At 29.2% G+C, this 21516-nt stretch overlaps 1 protein-coding gene across 1 annotated transcript; it reads right to left on the reverse strand.

Annotated features, from left to right (window-relative positions):
- Positions 1-2751: 2751 nt before the first annotated feature.
- On the reverse strand, positions 2752-5929 carry LOC133293465 (homeobox-leucine zipper protein HDG11-like). Its single transcript, XM_061492048.1, has 10 exons — positions 5802-5929; positions 5485-5602; positions 5153-5341; positions 4580-5047; positions 4358-4459; positions 4067-4276; positions 3792-3972; positions 3434-3702; positions 3239-3328; positions 2752-3141 (listed from the first exon to the last, which is right to left on the reverse strand). Exons 1-10 carry the CDS (start codon positions 5927-5929, stop codon positions 2752-2754), a joined length of 2145 nt encoding a protein of 714 aa, XP_061348032.1.
- Positions 5930-21516: the final 15587 nt, after the last annotated feature.

The raw sequence follows: 21516 nt of genomic DNA on the forward strand, positions 1-21516 counted from the left end.
ATGTAGAATGCACAAACTTATCTACTTATGGTGAATTAAACTTTTTTACCGTAAGGATGAAAGCAAAAATATTTTTCTCCCCTCATTTACAATAATACACGTGTAAAACACATATAATTGGTTAAAATAAGAAGTATATTTACTTACTCTTAAGCCCGCTCCGAAATTATAGTAATTATTGACTCTGATTCCTAAATTATAGCAATTATGTGTGATGATTGACATTTAAATTATAGCATTTATAGTTCATGACCAATCCCTCAATTATAGAAATAAAGACTAATTCCTGAATTATAGCAATTACAAATCAACGGCCAATAATTGATATAATTATTTTCTCCTCTTCATTTTATCATTAAAATTATGACCATCCTCATCATGTTAAGAAGAGATATGAGACAATTAATTTCCATAATTGACTCTTAAATTATAGCAATTGCGGCCCATGCTAATAGTTGTTTTGTGAAAGGAGAAAAAATTACGAGTCATGGGTTTGGTGTTTGTCATTTTAAATGACATAGATGAACACGGAAAAACGGAAATCATGGGAGAGAGAAAGTGAGTGATTTTTTTAATTTAAAATTCAAATTTTAAATAACTTTTCCCTTCTTTTAATAAATGTTTCTATTACCATTTTCTTCTCACAAAGCCATTGGACAAACCCACAAAAATGTGCAGTTGCTGCGAAGGATCAAGTAACTTTGTGTGTTACAAGCAAATGCAAGAAGGGGACATGAACATTGATTTCTAGTACGACTTTGTTTTATAAGAAGAGAAATGTCAACAACCCTATTTTGCAATTGGTGCAATAGCGTCATGAATGAACTCGTACTCTTGAAATGTATTGTTTTTACATTCCCATAACCTTGTACCATTTCTTCGATTTCTTCTTTTTGAGGCTTGAAACTTGAAATTATTTTTGTTCTTCAAGCTGACTTAGATTTAATTATACTACATCAAATTTATTTGTTAATAAGAAGCTTTAAATCTAGAACAGCAAAGGACAAATATTTTACACACGTACGCAAATAGTTCTATTGGCACAGCCACGTTTATAATTATTTAGTTCAATTAATAATTTATCTTATAAATATAATCGACGTTAAAGTAATATTTTCAAATCTAAAATAGGAATCAAAATATCGAGATTTTTAATTCATAATTTGGTTGATTCAATCGATTAAGTTAACGATTTAACTGAGCTCAAAACAAATTAATAAAATCAGATCAACGTTACAATCTCAGAATCTAATTTGTTTGAACCAGCTAATATAATCAGAATTTTAAAAGATTGAATTAAATGATTACTCCTAAGTAGCTGTGTAGAAAATAAATTATTGTAAAACGTTACATAAAATCATTTTTCATCAACAAAGTATTTAATAAACACAAAATATATTTAAATGATATAAAGTAAGAATAAAATTAAAAAAAAAATCACACCAAGCTTTAACATCCATCATTTAGAGCAGAAATAAAAATGTTACTGGACAAAAGTACCACTCTGTTACTTCAATTCTGCTCAAACGTACTTTGAGTCGTTCAAGGAAATTGATATTTTCTTTTAATTTTTTTATAGAGATACATAAAAAAATTTCACGTAACAAAGTGAAAATCTAGTGATCAATTTACCACATGCACAATGTTAATCCTTCGTAAAATAGAACCAAATAGCAAAAACAAAAAAAAGTAAAAATAAAAACATTTCTTAAACCATATTTAACTTAAGCAACGTTGATGAATATGAAATTGAAAATCTGTAATTATATGTATTAAACGAGTGCAAAAATTTATGCATTGAATGAAAGTTAATGGATATGTTGTTTCATTTATCCCGAGTGCACGTAAAGTTGTCAACCCAAATGCAGAAAATTTTCATCTTTTCTTCAAAGTTCCATTACTCAATTGAAAATGCATGGAGCCCATTAATGATGTCAAGCCACAAAAAGTATCCAAACTGTCAAATCTGCCTGCCCCCACACCCACTTGTATAAATCCCCTACCAACTTCTTATGGCATGCACATTTTTTGTTTTTTGATAAATAATGTAAAGGAAATCGCACACAATTTTCTTCGGTCACTTTATTCTCGAAATACGACCCTATAATTAACTCTTCATTGAAAGAAGATGCATTGTACCACTATCTCCTTTTTTTTTCCTCTCTTTTTTACCATCATTCAAATTTTTCTTTGTAAAGAAAAGAAAGTAAGAGTTATTATAAGTACTTATTACAACAAAAAAGTTGGAACAACAATTTATGAAATGTAATAAGAAGTCTCGTGCACAGGAAGTCAATGCCCGAACCATATAACAATTTTTCATGGTTCGTTCTTGACTCCCTCTTCTAAGACATCAACTACTATTACTCTTTTGTTCCAAAGCTAATGTGCAAAATAAAGCAAACAAACAAAGGAGAAGAAAAAAAAAATACAAAAGACCATACCCACAAACCCAAAATAAACAATAAAATGAAAATGAAAATTATTGGTAGTTGGTGTGAAATGTAATGAAGCCTTGAACCTTTGAAGCAAAAAACAGCTCTACCAGTAGCAGCAGCAGTAAATAATGAGGCTTGTGCTCTTGATGAGAGGGCATTGAAGTCCTCAACTAACCAAAAACACTTCTCCTCCCACACATTGATTATACCACCAGCACAAATAGACTCAGTTCTGAACCATTTCTGATAAGCATATTTAAGGATGTGAAAGAAGGGAAGAGTAAAAGAAACTTAACACAAGGCAGGGTTTTCATCAGGAACTAGGACAATTCAAAGCAGCTTTTATTTGCTGGACAGTGTTTCCAATAAGGCCATTAACAGTTGCCACCGAATCCATGTTAATCTTTGCAGATGGCAAGCTACTAACTAGAATTTGGAAGGCAACAGTTATGAGTGACCCCCCTGGCCTCCCCATGTTCATGTTTGTGTTTGAACTTGTTGATGCTCCATCTCCTTGATCATTTTGGCCATCAGATGAAATTGTGAAACCAGATGGTAGTAAAGGAATGTATGAAGGGTCTTCACCACTCATTGCTATGTGCATTGCTGGAAGATCAACAGGACAATACACCACAAGGGAACCTGATGAATCAATGCAGCTCTCTTGGAGTATCAACATGTTGTTCTGACTTGTGTTTAAAGCCTATGCAAATGAACAAGGTAGAAATTGTAAATTGAAAAAAATATCACAAATAAAACTTCAAATAAGACCATAGAGGAAAAAGAAAAGGGTTTCTTACTCTGAGCACAGAAATGCAGTTACCAGGGTGTGAACCATTTGCTATATGAGCAACCTCTGACACAGCATTACCATTGGAAAGAACATCCCACTTAAAAAGGGAAAAGCAAATCAATAAAACAATGTTAAAACCATTCCTAGACTACACAACACAACATGAAAAAGGTTTAATTAAGTTAAGGATATCACAACCAACCTGAGGTCTTTTTCTTTCATCCTTGAAGAAATTGAACACAGTTTGTGGAGGGAGTGGGAGCCAAATGGTAGTGGCTGCACTTAGCACCACACCATTAGGTTGGCCAGCATCTGAGCTCTTATGGACAGTGACTCTAACTCCAATCTCATTCAACCCTGAGAGTGTGGTCCATCTATGTGCAGGTGATGCACTAATGCTTGCACAGAAATTGTTGACCATCCTTTGTGCAAGTTTCATGATGCTTCTCTTGCCCTCAGGAGATGGAATTACTGAAATTTTTGAATATAAAACACTAGTTCAGATCAAAGGCAAGAAAATTAAACATGTCAGAGTGATGGTATGGTGCAATGATATATACCTCCTCCAAGATCCCGGGTAGAATTGCCTGTCATCATTAGACAAGCAATTCTTTCACACATCCTCTGAAGGGTAGTAAGCCATCTTTGTGCTCCAAATGCAAAACCACTATAAATAAGATTTCTATAAAGCCGATGAACTGGAGTTTTATCTTCAATCTCTACATGTTCAATCCAAGTAACCTGCATGATAACTTAGAAGAGTGAATAAAACAGTGTGTATGTTATATGTATCAATCAAAGTAGCCAACACAGCAGATGATAGTGTTAAGGTTACCTGGGAATATCCATTAGGCAAGTCTTGGATAACGCAACCAGAAGGAAGACGGTGAGATCGAAATTGAGGAGCAAATTGGTTATCTCGGGGAAATTCATATGAAACATCTACTATTGCCCATAAACCTTGCTCAATTTGGTGACAGTAACGCAGGAAGTAGAATTCTCGAGTAGAAACAAGTGGAGAAAGCACTTGCAACTCTTCATACATCTGAATTAAAAAAATTTGCATTAAGAAAATTTCCAAGTGGAAGGAAAACTCAGCACGAAAGTTGAAAGAAAATTATTATACCAATTGCAAAGAACCACCATGACCACCCATCATTCCAGAAGATATAACTTCAATAGTTCTTGCTGTTGTGACAATAGTGGAAAATAGCTCCATCCACTTGTTCTGCAAAATCAAGCATGATATTTGAACAATTGAAAGAATTAAATTGAAGGTGTCAATTGTTTCCAATCTAGAACTAAAAATAGAAAAAATAAAATAAAAAATATAATTAGAACTTCTTACTGGATCCATAAACATGTCAACCAAAGTTAAGCCATTCATGATTACAACTCCTGTGTCTCTGGAAGCTTCAATGCGAACATTGGGGTTCTTCAATTGACAATTTGGCTTTGGGAACATTCTTTCATAGGTTTCAAAATTAAGGACATCTCTCCCATCAGTGCTTGACTTCATCCACAAGGGATCATTTGTCTGCGAGAGACTGATTAATTCTTCCATTGCATTTGAAGCAATGTCTGACATGAGAGACTTATCCATGTCTGAAAGACCAGCAGGTTGGTAAGGCACATTTGGAATGGATGAAGAACTCCCTGGGAGAAGATCAAGATCAAGTGAAAGGCTACCCAACCCTTGGTTCCCAAAACTCCCCATTGACAAGTCTAGAGATGATATATGAATAGGTTGAACTGGTGGGAGTTGAGTAATTGGTCTTCCAATGTACTTGGCTGCAACGCTAGACACTCTATCAAGCTACAAACACAATTTCAATAGACACGAATCATAAACAAACAAACAAAGAGAAGGAATGAATGAGAAAGATTTTGAATTACTTGTTATTCATTGATAGAAGTTTACCTCCTCTTTGAGTTGTGCATTCTCCAATCTCAATTTTTGCTCGTCAAAATAAGAATCCTCATTGAGAGGAGGACCACCACAAGAGGGGCAGATAACATTCTTCAGGGCCTCCCTTATGGCTATGTTCTCACACCTTATCTTGTCATTCTCTGCCCTTAGTGCACAATTATCTGCTCTTTCATGCTGGGCCTGAATTGTTTAACCCAAAAGAACTAAGAACTGATGAAGTGACAAATTCTCCCAAAGATAAACATAAAAAAGATATAAACAGACACAACACTACACTTCCTAGACTAAAAAAATCCCTTTTTGAGGAAAATAACAAACAGTACCTTCATCTGGGTCCTCCTGTTCTGGAACCAGAATTTGATCTGCCTAGGAGCCAAGGCTAACTCCCTGCTTAATTGTAACCTTTGCTTCTCATCTGGATGAGGACACTCCTTGAAGATCCTGAAAAGGACAAGATCACCAACACACAAATAAAACAAAAACACACATGGTAATCAAATGAAGAAGAGTGCAAAAGCAAAGAATTTTTTTTTTGAAGTGTTCATAAATATATTAAAAAAAATACATAAAACAAGAAATGAAAAGACCAAAAGCATGAATGGAATTGAATAATAATAATAATAATAAGAATGGCCCTTACGATTCAAGCCTCTGAATCTGATTAGCAGTGTGACGATGGTAGCGCTTCTTCCTCTTCTGGGAATCAGAACCATCATGGTGATGAAGGTGGTCCCCAGGGGACCCACTTCCTCCACTTCCGTACTCCATTAGTCTCTCTCAGATCACCACCACCAGCACCTTCTACCCCTGGTCATGTACAGTGACATCAAAACCATTGAGAAGAGAGAGAGAGAGAGAGAGAAACACACACACACACAATAAAACAAAGCCAAATAAACAAGGAGAAGCAAAGAGACTTTTGGATGGTGGGTATGGAAAAAAGAAGAGAACTTTGGAACTTTGGTGCTGAAATGAATGAGATTTTTAAATGACCATGGAAAAATAAAGCATGTTTTTTTTTTCCCCTATGAGCGTTAAATATCAAATATATACTGATTCAGCAGATATGAGAGCAACAAAAACAGTAACAAAATATTATTATTATTACATATTTTGAAACGGATATGACATCAAAGATAGCAGCATGATTTGAGATAATGAGAGAGAGAGAGAGATATGGTAAATCTTATGTGGATGAATAGAAAGATGGTCTAATTCTAATCAACGAAGAAAAAATCCAGCCACTCACCAAGTCACACCAAAAACAACACCACACCACACTCCACACTCTCTTCACTCTTTCTCTCTCTATATTGCACCTTATGTGCTGTGAATGAATGAACACATTTAAATTTATATATAATATTGCGTCACAGGGTGAAAAAGAAAACGTAACTGATGGAAGAGCTTTTAAAGAGAGAACGCGGAGATAGATAGAAAGAAAGAAAAAAAGGAAGGGACTTTAAGGTTATCTACTCTCACTCCATTCGAGGGTCTCTTTCTCTCTCTCTTAGATTTTTATTTTCTCTCTCTAAAGATGGTAGAGTGGTACAGCCACCACCCCCATTGAGCCTTAAATGAGGTTGCCCGGTTTTTGGTCGTCAACCGGTTGCGCCACCGTTCATCGGCGGCACGTGGCTGAAATGACAGTTACAGCCTTAACTTTTGTTTTTGCACTCCCTCTCTCTCATCATCATCATTTATGTTCATTGTTCAAGCGAGTTATGACTCTCTCTCTCTTCATTTTCCATTCCTAGTCCACACTACGTTGTGTTGTTTGTGTGCCGAAAGTCAAACGTTGGGATTACCTTGGAGCAGTTAAGGATTGGGATCAACGTGTACGTGTGTTTGTGTTTGTAACTTAGTTTTCAAATTTTACCCAATGATCAATGGTGCATGCAGATTATGGTAATAAAGATTGAGAAACTTTGTTTAACACCAAAAGCTAAGGGCATTCAATAATCAACTATAATAATAATATTTTAAAGGGATAGGATATTCTGACACACAAATAATGTTACGCACAATGTTACGATCACATCTTAACTGTTGATTTCCGCCAATCAACGGTTATCATTTATTGCGAATTAATAATTAATTAATGAGTTTGATTTGAAAAATGATAACCGTCAACGGTTAAGATATGGTCGTAACATTGTGCGTAACATTATTTGTGTGTCACAATATCCTATCCCAATTTATCAAACTCATTAATTAATTATTAATTCGCAATAAATGATAACCGTTGATTGGCGGAAATCAACGGTTAAAATGTGGTCGTAACATTGTGCGTAACATTATTTGTGTGTCATAAAAATATTTCTGCATTGTAAATAAGTTATCTGTATTTATTCTCAAAACGATGTTATTTTGAGATTGAAAAATTAAAAAATTATAGTTATTAAGACTATAATAACTTCGAAATAAATTAAAATTATAAAAATATCATGATTTTCGCTCCAAAATGATGTCGTATTGAATATACGGCAAATAACTTATCTACAGTAACTGTAGAAAAAACGAACCCTTAAAAGTTATATGATGAAATATTAATATTGTTTATTTAATATGTATTCAAGTCAAGCTTTACATTTAATTACTCATAAAATGAGTTTTACTATTTATATTTGTATTAAAAATATCTTATAGATTCTCATATGGAAACAAAATTATTTAGTATGTGTCATTTTATATTATTTGACTAATTTTAAGTTAAACTTTAATCAATTACAAGTAAAACAAATTTTACTACCAGGATACCAAAAAAATAAATAATAATTTACTGCCTTTGAATTAATACATCATAAAGAATGCAATTAGAATAGATGAATATTAGAAATTTATAATCTAATGTTTATATAGCACTGTGATAGGAGAAGAATCCGTAATTGCAGAAATTGAAGGTACCTTCAAGGAGGTACTTTCTTATTTGGTAGGAATGATAGTAGCAAATAATTATGCATAATAATATTGAGGTGGAACCAGAAATTCGGCCAGAAGAGAAGTTCAATATACTGGTTCAAAACCATGCTGATAGGCTATGAAACACGGAGTTGCTTTTTTTTTTTTTTTTTTGAATTGTGCGTGTCGGATATGTATGGTGCGTGTCGGGCACGTGTTCGTGTCGGAACGTGTTCGACATGCTCTGACACGCGTCCGACACGTGGTCAATATTTTATGACACGTGGTTAACTTTTCGACACGCTCCGACACATTTTTCTGACACGTGATCAACACTCGGACAATTTTTTTTTAGTCTTAATTTTATTTTATTAACTAAAAATAAAAAAAAATCATTTATAAATCAATTTTTTTCTGTTATGAAATTTGGCATGAAAAATTAACAAGGTATGAAAAATTATTTTTGTTTATATTTTTGTTATGAAATTTGAATATTTGATGGATTATATAACTTATTATGGACTGTTATATCTATTAAATATAAATTATATTATATATATTAAAAATATTATTTAATATCAAAACGTGTCTCAACTTGTCGAAATATGCCATTTTTTAGAATTAACGTGTCGGCGTGTCGTGTCGTGTCCCGTGTCAGTGTATCATAGCTGAGAGGCAAATGTAACTTTTTTTTGGGTAATATAAGGGGGTTAAAAATAACACTCCAAAGAGATCAATTCAATAAAATCGTTATGAAATTACAAGACAAAGACAAATCAGCCCAATACAAAGGTCAAATACCAGGAGGAGAGTTTGAAAAAAAACACAAAAGTTATTCTCAACATGATAGTAGTCTAAAGAATATTTAGAAAGCCAATCTGCACAGCTAACCAAACAGTAACGGCAAAAATCAACGACCAGGGACATCGTGTTATCATGTTTGAAAAATAAATAGAAATGAGATTTGGAAAATTAAATTTAAGTTTTGAAAAAAAAAAGTATCAAATAATTAATGTTGAAGATATAGAATCAATTTGATACATGATGTTATAATCTTTTGTACAATCTTAAAATATTGTTAATATTAATATGAGACAATAATAAATTATATTATTGAAGTGATATATGTATAACAAAAAAGAAATATTTTTTTATTGAAGATATATGTATAACTTCTCTTTTTTGTTATTATAGTCAAACTCCAATATAGCAATATATTTTTAAAGGATAACATAGACATTCTCTTTCATTGACCATGAATTTAATTTATATTATTTCTATTTATCTTTTACAAAATTTTGGTAAATATCTTTTGATTTTGATTGAGGATAGTTTTAAAACCTATAACGGCTAGTAATAAATGAAAACAATTAGAGTTACAAATAACATTAATTACTCTTAAAGTTATCAGTAATAAGAATTACAATTTAACTCCTGATATACATATTTCTGAATTATGTATCCCACTGTTAAAAATACACGTTTTAAGAATATATATATATATATATATATATATATATATATATATATATATATATATATGAAAAAAATTGTAAAGTGACTACGCTTAAAGATTAGTGCGGTTCACTATGTACTCCCAAAAGTATATCAGAATACACCGTTCTTCTCTGATGTATTTTCGGGAGTACATAGTTATAATATTTATTTTAACCATGTATTTCTGGAAGTACATAGTTGACCGCACCAATCATTCGGTGCAGTTAATGTACATCCACTAAACCCATATATATATATATATATATATATATATATATATATATATATATATATATATATATTGTATTGCAAATAATAAACAAACTAAAAAGCAATACAAAGTTAAATTTTGAAAGAAATAAGTTTTTTTTTTTTTTTTTTTGTAAATAAAGAAATAAGTTATTACTTGTGAAAGAGAATGAACAACATTTATTTTGAGTTAAAAATAATAATAATTTGCCAAAGAAGGTACTAAAAAAATAAAAGAAAGGTAAAAAAATTAGAATAAGTTTCTGTTTCGAATTTCAATGTGCAAGAAAACATTCGCATTTGCATAACAAAATAGTCAAAGATGGAAATTATAGTAGAACTGAATTGTTTGTACAATGTCTCAAATGTGATACCAATAAGGTTGTATAAATTGATCATGAATTTTTTTAAACAACTCTGATAGTTAAAAAATTCCTAAATTATTTTCGAGTTGAGATGATTCAACATTCAATCTATAGGCATGAAAATGAAAATGAAAAAGAAAAAAAAAAGCTAATTTTTTTTTTCATGTTCACTAAGCATATATTTTTGGTGCAACAAGACATATGCTGGAATTTGTCCAAATCGACTGGTCCTTACAATGTCTGGAAACGATGCCATTTTGGTATATATTTGGAGTTTTTTATATTCTCCTCCCTCCATAAAATTTGGAACAAATAAAGTGGAGGAAAGAGAATTAAAAAATCTTTAAATATATATCAAAATAACATTATTTCATTTAAAATGACACAGTTATTTTTTTTTAAATGATAAATTTTTTTTTCCTTAATTAAATGTCTGTGTAATAGAAAAAGTGTAAATATGATTTTGATTATAAAAGCAAGATTCCTATTATATGTGAGCATTCAAGTTCATTAAAATTTCTTTAGCTGAAAATAAAGCAAAGAATCTTAAATTAAATAAAACCATATTACAACCATATGAATAGACGATAAGATCAAACCTGCTAATAATTGCATGAATATATATTTATGAGAGCTTTCGTACAAATATCAATTTTAATATTATATTTTAAATCTTTTTAAAATTTTCGAGTATAATACATCTAGACACTTAGTGTTCACTCAATTAAGATCAAACCACGTTAATCAAAAGGTTATATGTATTTATAAAGAAACATAATTTATTTAAGTAGATAAAAAATAGGTTCGCTTTTTTTTTACAGTAAAAACGATGTCGTTTTGAGATAAAAATTAATAAATTTTTGTAATTATAATTTATTACAGGTTTATAATAGTCTTTTTTTATTATAATTTTTTAATTTTTCAATCCAAAATGACATCATTTTAATTTTTTTTAATGTGCACCAGGAGCACAATACATTTGATGGTCTTTTACCAAAAAAAAGAATTTTTTTCTTCCATTTATACTCATTTTTTCCTTCTAAATCTCCTCCCAATCATTTTTCTTTTCTATTTTTTGAAAAGGAGCACAAACTCCCTGAGCATAATAAATGAGAGCAAAAGTAGATACTTTATCTACATTCACTGTAGAAACATTAAAGTCATATATATTAAAAAACCAATTAATCTTGAATAATTTAATTAGTTATTTTTATAAAAAACAATCAATTTTTTATTTTCATTTATGTAAGTACATACTTATACCAAATCATTTCAATGGAACTCATATATTCACTTTATGGGAAATTATACTCTCATTATATGAGATTCATCTATCATGTTACACTCACATAAAAAATATTTTCTTTTTTTAAATTGTTGGGCCACATTTTGTTTGTCTCATAACATAAAATAACTCCCCTCTTATCATACGAGAGAAGTAATGATGCACTTAAGTCACCATAAATTATTATAATTGCAGACGTTTCAGATTTAAAGCTTTTTATGGATTTTAATAATTGCAGACGTTTCAGTTTGCATGACTTAATGTTTTGTTTATGGTTATTTCCGTTTTGTATCAGTTTTTAAAACCATTGATGATCCTTTGTTGTCAGTTACTTTTTGTATTGCCTTTAAAAGGCTGGTTAGAAGAATGTGAGGGAAGACTTTTGATGATTGAAGAATGATAATATAGCAGAAAACTTCTGCATTTTCCTGAAAGTCTACTTTCCATATAATTTTGCATCAAGTAAAGCCCTTACTTTTTTTTTTTTTGGTAATATAAAAGCCCTTACTTTATTTATGATTTATACGGCTCGATAGTAATTTAATAAAAAATTAAACTAATTCTTTTATATCTATTCGATAATATTTCAATTCATTTTTTTTTCTGTTAATCTGCTATTCGCTGGATTATGAAAAAAAAAAGTTGAGTATGATTTGTTTTAAGAGAATAGTGTTTAGTCAAATATGATTGGATTGGTTTTCCTATTAGAATAGTTGATACTAGATTAGAAGAATTACAGATAAGGCATATCACAATTCGTCAGAAAGTTTAGAAAAATTAATTAAAATTTTAGCAATCTATTATTCATCCACATTTTATATTTCTCTTTTAAGAGTTTCAATTTAATTTTTATCTTATTTCAATTTCCACAATTGTATTCCACGAATCGACAATTCTTGACTTTTATATTTGGCTAAGGAGGAAGATGAATAAATAAAAGAAAATTATGACAAGTTTAAAATATTTTTATTGAATTTCATCATAATTATTGTCAATTAAATTTGTTTTAATTTATTCATGTAATAGTTATAAAAATAATTTTATCAAAAATAATTTTAATAATATATTAATTATTAATTGTAAGGTAGGTAAATTAATTAGCATGGTATTTTTAAATTGATTTCAATCAACCGTTTATAAAATTTATTAAAAAATTATTTGCAAAACAAAAATAATACAAAATAGAGTTTAATGTTTCTTATATACACACAAATAAAATTGTATGGAGTCCATATTTATTTTTTTTATCTTCTTTTCATATGGCTCGACATAGATTCCACATTAAACCCCACGTAATATCATGCAATCGTCCATGCAAAAGACAAGCTAAAGGAAAATATTTTCAAAGCTCCAGGAGCACAGAGTACTTGATACTCCTCTTATCAAATTTAGTAAAAAGTAACACTTTTACATTATTCTTATTTCTTTTATTTATTTCTATATATATACTATATCTTTTAATTTTTGGACAAAAAGTACGTGCTCCTATAAGGCTTTTTAATCCTTTTTTTCCTCCATTAATTAAATAATAATTATTTTGTCCTTCCCCCAAAATATCTCAGTCATATGTCCTTGTTTAATCGATTAAATAGTTAAAAAAAACACAGAAAATACAAATCTCGTAATTTAATCGGTGCTTAATCGATCAAATAACATCAATGACATTTTTTAATAATGTTAGGGACATTGTTTAATCTATTAAACATTGTGGCTTAATTGATTAAATTATGAAATTTGTGATTTTGCATTTTTTAGTTGTTTAATCAATTAAGTCCGTAATTTAATAGATTAAATAGGAGCACGTGGATAAAATATTTTGGAGGGGGTTAAATAATTATTATTTAATGGGGTAAAATAATTATTATTTAATTGACGGAGGACAAAAGTTAAAAAAAAACCGCTCCTAGAACACAGAAAATAAGTTTGAGCTAAAGGCTAGTCTTTCAATACCACACGTTATCCATGATTGGCACAGAAAATTTAGGTAATAAATTTTTTAAATAATGATAACTCATGTAATTAGCATAATACACATTAAATGCAATGCATAAAAAAATTGCCTCACAAAAATGTATCCAAAAATCTCAATTCCATTATATATGGTATGATTAATGATTAGGTTAGAATGGAAGAATTGAATTCAATATTTTTTAAAATATAATAGAGCTAGATAATAAATTTTAAAACAAAGAAAACTAAAACAATGGAATAATGTAAAATATATGATTATTATTATCATATTAAAATATACTTTTTGGACATATGCATGAAATATTTCACTTTTTATTAAGCTATGTTGTAGAATTAGAGCGTAAGGAGGCAAAAGATCGATGTAGAATCATAAAATTCAGATGAATTAAAAATATACAAATACAATGTGATATTGTATGTAAGTACGAGTAAATACTTATACTCATTATATATATAACTTTAAGTTTATGCAATTTTATCATCAAATTATATCTAGACACTTATAATTTTTGTATATTTATACTTTAATTAAGCAATATATAAATGGGTCTTCGTTTTGTCCTTTAACATGACATGGTAAAGTTTTCTCTACACATAATATTTTGTGGGGTTCGTATTTTTTGAAAAAAAAAACAAAAACTAAAGTACTGAAAACAAATCTCAATGACATAACACAATCATTTTTCCTACAACATAACTCTTATAAAATCTCACAAAAATGTGTGTTAAAAAAAATAACATTTTTGTATAGCATAAATGCATAATAGAAAGAAGGAACCCCAATAGCCGCAAACAGTTCTAAAAGTGAATGAGACAGAAGAATGACGTCAACAGTTCTAGAAATAATACTATTGGTGATTTTAAAGGACTGAATGAATATAAATTTACAAACTATTGCAAAATAAATGCGATTTATATTTTCTTGACTTAATATTTTTTAGTATTTAGGTGGGAAAAAGACAAAAAAAAATGTTTTAAACAATTCTCAATTTAACTTATAGTTAATAGTGATTTAAAATCATATAAAAATAAGAAAAATATTACTATGAATATAAAGACTTGATTTAATAATAAATTTGTAATATGTGAATAAGTGTATGATTATAAATTTAATTATTAAATATATTGATTATTCAGGGTCAAGATTACATATAAATATTTTTATAAATCTATGAATCTTAACTTATTTAAAATGTCTTTTATTAATCAAGAAAATAAATTAATTACTGGAATGAACACAAACTAACCTAAAATTAGAAGTATTTGTCAACCGATTCAAACTGCGGTGACTGAATCGAAAAATTGATAATCGAAAAAATCAAATTTTTTTTTTTTTTTTTGCATATTTTAATTAGATTGGATCGATTTTCGATTGAGTTGGTCAAAACCAATATAATTCAAATTGATCCAATGTATTATATATTTATTATTTTTGAACGATTGTGACTAGAAATCTAGTTATTTTGTAGATTTGGAATCTTGGATATTATTGATAGCAAACTATCTTTTTTTTTATTATCTATTACTCTATTTTAACTCTTCATCTTCACGCGTCTTAAAACTTATTTTAGTTTAAAGACTTGAATTTTTCAGTGGGTTATAATTTTGTATGACTTTATTTTGATATAGCTAATGATTTGTATGGCTGGAATTTTAGATTTTTCGAAAAAACAAAAATTGATCAATCCAAATCGAATAAAATTGGATTGGATTGAAAAAAAATTAAATCGAATGGATGATTAAATGATCAAACAGAAAGGATCGAATTAAATAATTTTTGTTTCAAAATTGATCAAATCTTGACTGCAAACATCCTTTACCTAAAACTATTAATGGCATTGTAAAAAATGAAAATTATTATTATATCCCTAATAGCAATATGAATATGTTAATATATTAAAAATACTTGCATAAATATAGATGAGTCCAACAACAAATATTTGCTGAATTATTTATGAGAATAAATCTTGATTACACAGAAACAGTGATCAAAATGTCACTGTTCATCAAGTTTTTTTACCTAAATGCCACGCGAACAGTGTTATTTCTCAATCTGTCACGGGGGCAAGTTCGTTGTCCGGTGTAGCGAACTCGATTTGCTAATGTGTCACGTTTCTAGTGAACACCAAGTTCGCTATCCAATGTAGCGAACTCCATTTTTTTTTAATTTGGTGTTATCCACTAGAAATCTGACGCGTCAGCAAACCGAGTTCGCTACATCGGGTAGCAAACTTGCTCCGTAATAGATTGAAAAATAACACTGTTCGCATGAAATTTAGATAAAAATTTTGGTGAATAACGACATTTTGATTTGTGTTCCGATTACAAAAGCAATATTATTCATAACAAAAAAAAATGACTGTATAATTATAGTACATAATTTAAGCACGCTATATTAATAAGAAATAAAAAAAAATATATATGACAGGCTACTAGAGTGTAGAGCCGCCAAATCTATAAGAGGGAACGTCACACCTTTACAGCTATCGTCGGCTGCCGAACTCAACAAGTAGCTGAATTGACTGACTCCATGATATCATTGATATGACCGTCGAGCTCATTTTCGGTATATCGAGACTATGTATTTCTCAGTCAAAAATATAAAAAATACGGGATATTATAATATTAAAAAATAAGAAAGCACATTATTTAATGAATTAATCTTACCTTTTTTGTTAGCATAATAATTATTTATTTGTCACGTAACACAATAAATATATTTCTCAATCAATATAAAGACAATATTAGTGTAAAAGTATTACTTTTTATTATATTTAATAAAAGATATACTGAATAACATCTAAAATATTTTCCTATTACACTATTTCTTCTTCCTACATTTTCCAAACAGAAAATGACTTAGAAAATTTCTACATATTTAATAAAATTGATAAACATATACAATCTCTGAGTTGTAAATAAAGTTGTGTAGATTAATATTGATATGATACTATATATGATAGTAACCATATAGATAGAAATAAATCCAATGGTCATCCAAATTTGTGAGAGCTTTCTAAATCTAAAGTGTTTTTCTTTACACAATCTTTTGACTATTTGTTTGATTCACTTAAATTTTTTTATTCTTATGATGATTATTACATATTATATTCATGTTTTCAAGTTAAAAATAATATATTTAAAAATATTAGACAATTTTTGTTAAGAACGTTACTAACCAATTACAATCTGTTGATTTTATTTTTATTATGTAATATTATCTTATGATAAAGCTTGAGAATTGTAACACCAAATGTAAGATATTCAAGGCCCCAACCTATTGAGGTCCAGGTCTAGAACCTGAACCCTAGTGAAGTAATATGGAAACACTTAAAAGGTTCTTAACCTAATTAAGCACAAGCTACAACGGGATATGTGGGTAATAATGTTGCACTGACATCTCGATCAGGAGACAAATACATCACCCTATCGCTATAGTAGCCAACCAATGGCATACTTGCATGGAAGTTATGCAAACATAGTGTTGTATCTATAGTCCATAATCTCGGTTATGAATTCATGTCTCAGCCACCATATATATATATATATATATATATATATATATATATATATATATATATATAGGGTTTTCGTTTTATCCTTTAACATAACACAACAAACTTTCCTACACTCACAACATTTTGTGGGGTCCACACTTTTTAAAACAAAAACTAAATAAAAAATTAAGGCACGCAAAACGAATCTCTATAACATTACACAATCACTTTTCCTACAACATAACTCTTATAAAACTTATATATATATAATAGAAGACCTTAGCCAGAAAATGGAATAAATCTTTAGTGTTACTGTTGTACCAAAGATTCAGTACATCCTACCAATGAAAATATTGTATGTCAGTCAAAATTTTCTTTTTTCTGTCAAATTCTCTTTCTCTCCTCTAACATGTAATACTCCTATTGATAGGATGCACTGAATCTAGGTGTAACAGATGCACCAAAAATTTATTCCACAAAGTGACACACACATGAAAATGGGTAGTCACATGAACCACCAAACAAATCTCCCACACATCCATACACAAGGTACACAGTTCATTATACAGCTACTTGCACAAATACTGACTTAATAACCCATTCTATTGGAAGCACACTAAAAGAAACAAAACACTATCAAAAGAGCATCAACAGTACTGTATGCACTCAACCCAAATTACTTGGACTTAATTAGTCCGAATTTACTATACCGATCTCTTCCAATCCACTTCTCTAGTAATTGGCAGCAAGGATTTGTACGTGAAAATAGTGTCAGGACATGGACATATATAATACTGATATTTTTATTTTATATCTTTGACGATGGAGGTAAATTAATCGTGTAATTTGAAATTGGAAGATAGGTTTAATCGATTAAAGGTTTTTTTTTATACAAGAAAAAAATGTTTATGCATGTCACGAATCAATTTCGGGTCTATGATTGGCGCGCAGATTAAATTTAATCTTTTCATTAGTTAGCTTGACAAACCTATCTTTTTTATTAACAATTACTTAAGTTTATCAAATTTACAATTGACCTGATTATAAAAGTAATAAAACAACTCTAGAATATAAACCTATAAATCTTCTCGAAACATTGACATATACATATCTTGCCCATATAGAAGAATCTGTTAGGCTCATCATTGATAGCCAAATTGACTCCTATGATCAAATCAGAGGAGTGAAATCAGAAATTAACCCTATAACTATACGTGCTAACATATAGAATTAAGATAGGGGTGAGTTTAGCTACCAAAAAAAAAAAACGACGGGTGTTGCAAATCAACTACTCAGTGTCAGTGAGCAAACGATAGGATCTATAAGCAAGATGTGACAACATATGAAATTAATTGTAAAAAATTAATTTAACCAAAACTTAAGTTGATGGGTGAGGCTCCCATCACACAAGAGCTCACTAGATTTAAAGGATGGACAATGCACAGACTCACCCACCTACATTAAGAAATTTCACAAGAAAAAATGAAGATAGTGAGGATCGAACCCTTGACACCAGATTCTCATACTAATGGTATATATATATATATATATATATATATATATATATATATATATATAATCAATTTAACTCAAAAACTTAAGTTGGTTGGTAAGGATACATTAATGGTTATATATATCTCTAACATTAATATTTATCTAAATAATAAATTAAAGAAATTCTCAAATTAATTTTTATGCCAAAACATTAATAAGTATAATAGAAATCAATATTACTCGAAAATTTATGTTACTATAATCAAATATTAAAGATAAAAAAACTAAATATCCAATCAAAATTAATTTATATGCATATATAAGACATAAATCCTTATCTAACTAAAATAACATATATACTCGTTCTAGTGGAGATATACTCAAACAAAATTACAACATCAACTCATATCAATCACCGGCTTCCCACCAAAGAATATAATCAAAACAATGTCAAGCTTTGTGTATGCGATGAATCAATAATATGCTCCTTGCCTATAAAATGGTCACGGTGCACCAAGACTAAAATATAAATAGGATTAAATAAAAATTAGAATTTAAAACAACAATATGTAAATAGGAGAGTTATATTAACAAACTTTTTTATTTTACAAATTTATAAACTATACTATGTCTTATCAGTAAGACTTCATTCAAGAGTCTCTTACCGGTAAGACATAATATAGTTTGTAAGAATTTGTAAACAAAATTTTTGTAAATATAACCTTCTCCATACATAAAACGTGATAATTTCTAACTCCAAATTACGCTTAGCTATATTATAATTAGCAAATGTTTTGAATTTATTATTATTTTTAAAACCTCTTAACAAATTAAAATATCCTCTAATTTATATTCCTAACATATTTATATTCTTTATTAAAATTCATAATCAGCAACGATCTTACGAACATCTAGAATTTAAATTTAAATTCATATAACTTAAGTTATGTAGCCATTGTCAAAATATTACATAATCAAAATTATGATTTGTGAATCAATTATTGAGATTTCATTTCACCATTTAAAAATAAAAATCCATAGAAACGATTTAAATGGCCACATGTAGGGGTGTTAACGGGCCGAGCCGAGCCGAACTTTGGTTTTAAAAGACTAAGTCTGTGTTTAAATGTGTTAGTCTGACATAGCCTGTTACCTGTTATGAATATAATTATTGGCCTGTTGCCTGATTTATTTACAAAAAATAAAAGCTTGGTTTAAGCTGTAAGCCTGTTTAAAAAAATAAAACAACAAAAATTTATTCAAACAAAATATATGATCCACAACACTAATAATTTCACAAAATTTCACAAATTCAATGTATATCCAAAAAGCATAATATAGAACAAAATCATTCAAAAAGTCTGTTTAACCAATAAAATGGGGTGAAATGGATTGAGGAGCGAGAGATGGCTATTATGAATAGTATAAAAAATATAAAAATAAAATAAAAATTAGTATACAAGGTCAGCCTGAGAGGCTTTAAGGCCGAACTTTTAAATTGAAGTCTGAGCCTTTTTTATTAAACGAGGTTTTATATAAGTTCAAGCTTGATTCCAACAACCAATTTTAGACATGTAAGCTCAGACCTTTACGAACCGAGCCAAATGCCCCTGGTTTGTTTAGCACCCCTAGTCACATATGATAGGTTTATAGATCAAATCATTATATACATCTTTAATTAAATTTAATAGATAGTGGCAATAATATTGTAAATCATTAGAGAACATAACTCAATTATAATCTTCTTGTTATCAAAAAAAAAAAAAATTATAATCTTCTTGATTAAATTAAAATTAAAATTCTTGATCGGAAATCTTATTTACAAAAAGTGACAAAATTACGTCTATCATATCTAGTTATTATAGTCCTTCCATATAGAAATTTAAAATTTGAAAAGTTACCATATAATAATAGTGTTAACATCAACTAAATGTTTAACTATAATAATGAAAATTACCCATAATTATGCTGTGCAAGGTCTGTCATTAATTGTAATTATTTTACATTGCCGTTCACATCATTGATTTAATTCTCTCAATAATAATAATAATAAAGGCTGCAATTAAGCCAATTCGTGCAACACAAATAAATGGTGATTAACACCCATTATACGTAGTGGTGTAAGATAACGTTTGCAATGCTAACAAAGGTCTTTTATTACAAAATCTTATGAGTTCATTGGAGAAGCTTTAGACCAGACACTGTTTGAGGACAGACACCGGTACCACGTCGCCGCAAAAAATACCGGGAATTTATCAAACGAATAATGTTTGGCGCATCACCTCAAACAAATGTAATATGATAGAAAAGAAATCATAACCATACATGAGTGTGTTAATGGTGATAAAGAGAAAAAATATAAGGATAGAAAGTTACACAATCATCACCGTTGATTTAATTATTAATGGTTAAGATCTTTTTACATGACATGATCATGTTAAATTACACATGAGAGTATCCATTTCCAAAATAGTTATACTTAAATTATGAATATTACATATTGGAAGATAAGTGTGGGAAAATATATAAAATAAAAACAGTTATACTTAAATTATGAATATTATTTAAATATGAAGATGTGTAAATATATACGAGTAACATTATTCTTACCAAATTAGTTTCTAATTAATGTGAACAAATCAATGATATCCCAGTCTCAGGTATCCATACTTGATCCTTCATCCTGAGAAGCCTATCCATTTTCAGAGCACAGCCAAGCATGCATATATACCCTACATGATATATTATTCAAATTATAACTCTTAGTTTTGTTTTAGAATTTTAATTGTCGATTCAATACCTTCTCATAGTTCTCATTGACTTTGAAAAGAAGGGTTAGGGAAGCCATATTTTCTTTCAATAATTAAATTCAGAGGCTATATCCAAGAATTTTAATCAATCAAATTTGATGCATCTACTATATATAGTCGTATCCCACGTGCATTTTCCCTTCTTTGAATAAAAACACTTAAAAGTATGCATTCAAGACACTATATAGTTAAAATAGTTTGTTTGATTAATTTTAAACGCAAAATGTTATCTTTATTTGAGTCATTGATTGTCTTTCACTGTGTTAATTGCATTTTCATTTGGAGA

This window comes from Gastrolobium bilobum, unplaced genomic scaffold (genome assembly GCF_033153095.1).
Source record: "Gastrolobium bilobum isolate Gb01-03AN ecotype WA unplaced genomic scaffold, APGP_CSIRO_Gbil_v1 utg18566, whole genome shotgun sequence".
NCBI lineage: Eukaryota > Viridiplantae > Streptophyta > Magnoliopsida > Fabales > Fabaceae > Gastrolobium > Gastrolobium bilobum.